Source organism: Cryptomeria japonica, chromosome 3, assembly GCF_030272615.1.
Source record: "Cryptomeria japonica chromosome 3, Sugi_1.0, whole genome shotgun sequence".
NCBI lineage: Eukaryota > Viridiplantae > Streptophyta > Pinopsida > Cupressales > Cupressaceae > Cryptomeria > Cryptomeria japonica.
In genome coordinates this window covers 941,803,039-941,804,232 of record NC_081407.1, presented here as the reverse complement: position 1 = coordinate 941,804,232, position 1,194 = coordinate 941,803,039, and the positions used below count along the sequence as shown (strand labels likewise).

Here is a 1,194-nt window from a genome sequence, read left to right as displayed (position 1 = left end):
CAATCACTTCCTTCACTAGCAAGGCATCCATTTGTTCCACCTTGTCTACATCATCTAACACCATTAAAATCTCAGGATTTTGCAGACGATCTCTGAGAATTTCCTTTTGTTGTATATCTTCTTAGCGAGAGCGGTCTTGCCATATCCTCCCATTCCAACGATACCCACAACTTTTTCATAATTGCTCTGCTCATGATCTGACTTCAATATTGTGTTTTGGAAAGCTTGAAGGGCATCCTCCAGTCCAACGGGGTGTTTAGCCACCTCCAACACTTCTCCTTTTGTTTCTTATACCACTCTGTCCACTATACTCCTCAACAGCACATCCTTATAACTAGAACAAAACCCAATTACAGAAAATAAATTAAAAAACAATCCGAGATGTTTTAGGTATTCTACAGCTTTTCAAAACCTAAAATTGGGCAAAAATGTTCTTACTCTTTGCTTGTGTCGAACACCAAGCCCGAAATAAAGGAAACCCTGTGGAGATCATCTATTTCTCAACAATGCGGAGATCAATTCTGTTCTTGTTCTTGAAATCTTTGAATGCCTGTGCATAAGGCCCAGAATTGATGTATCGAGCATGAAAGGGTTGCACGTCATAGAAGACAGGAATGATTTTAGTCCCGGTTTTAAGCATGAAAGAGAGCTCCGCCAAACACCACGGCGAGTCCGCATATCTTGGGGAGAAAATTGGTACGTGGATTTTGCATGTGGCAAGAGCATGCTGTATGGCCGCCCGTAATAAATCTCCTGTCTGCAATTCTTTCTGATCCAAAAACACCCGCAGATTGAAGGCACTGAGATGGCGATACAATGCATCCGCCAGAGTCTTCTTAACGTGTGGTCCCCTGTGATTTATAAACACATCGTAGGACGGATACTCTGAGGGTTGCCCATACTCGGACTGAGGTGAAAGAGAGTCAGGTGCAATGCTCTCAAAAGCATTTTCAGTCTGTGAACCCATGATTTCATGGCCTTAATCCAGAGGACTGAGGAGAGCGGAAAGGGTCATCATAACACTAACCGCTTGAGGGTTGTGGTTCTAGCTCTAAAACGGACCTTTTGTACAGTGTGTTAGCGACAGGTTAGTCAATCGCAGCCGTTAATTGCAAAATCGACGGTGTAAAATGTGTGACTAATCCGTACTGTCGTTTTGGAGCCAGAATAGACGCATCCCTACTTGAGCTGGAA

General features: G+C 43.4%; 1 protein-coding gene across 1 annotated transcript; it reads right to left on the bottom strand.

Annotated features, from left to right (window-relative positions):
- Positions 1-493: 493 nt before the first annotated feature.
- Positions 494-967, bottom strand: LOC131072960 (probable 2' cyclic ADP-D-ribose synthase BdTIR). Its single transcript, XM_058009282.2, has one exon. The coding sequence runs from the start codon at positions 965-967 to the stop codon at positions 494-496; it is 474 nt and encodes a 157-aa protein (XP_057865265.2).
- Positions 968-1,194: the final 227 nt, after the last annotated feature.

Bases quoted from the DNA above. Each gene is read 5' to 3' on its own strand.
- LOC131072960 (XM_058009282.2), bottom strand. From the start codon at position 967: ATGGGTTCACAGACTGAAAATGCTTTTGAGAGCATTGCACCTGACTCT.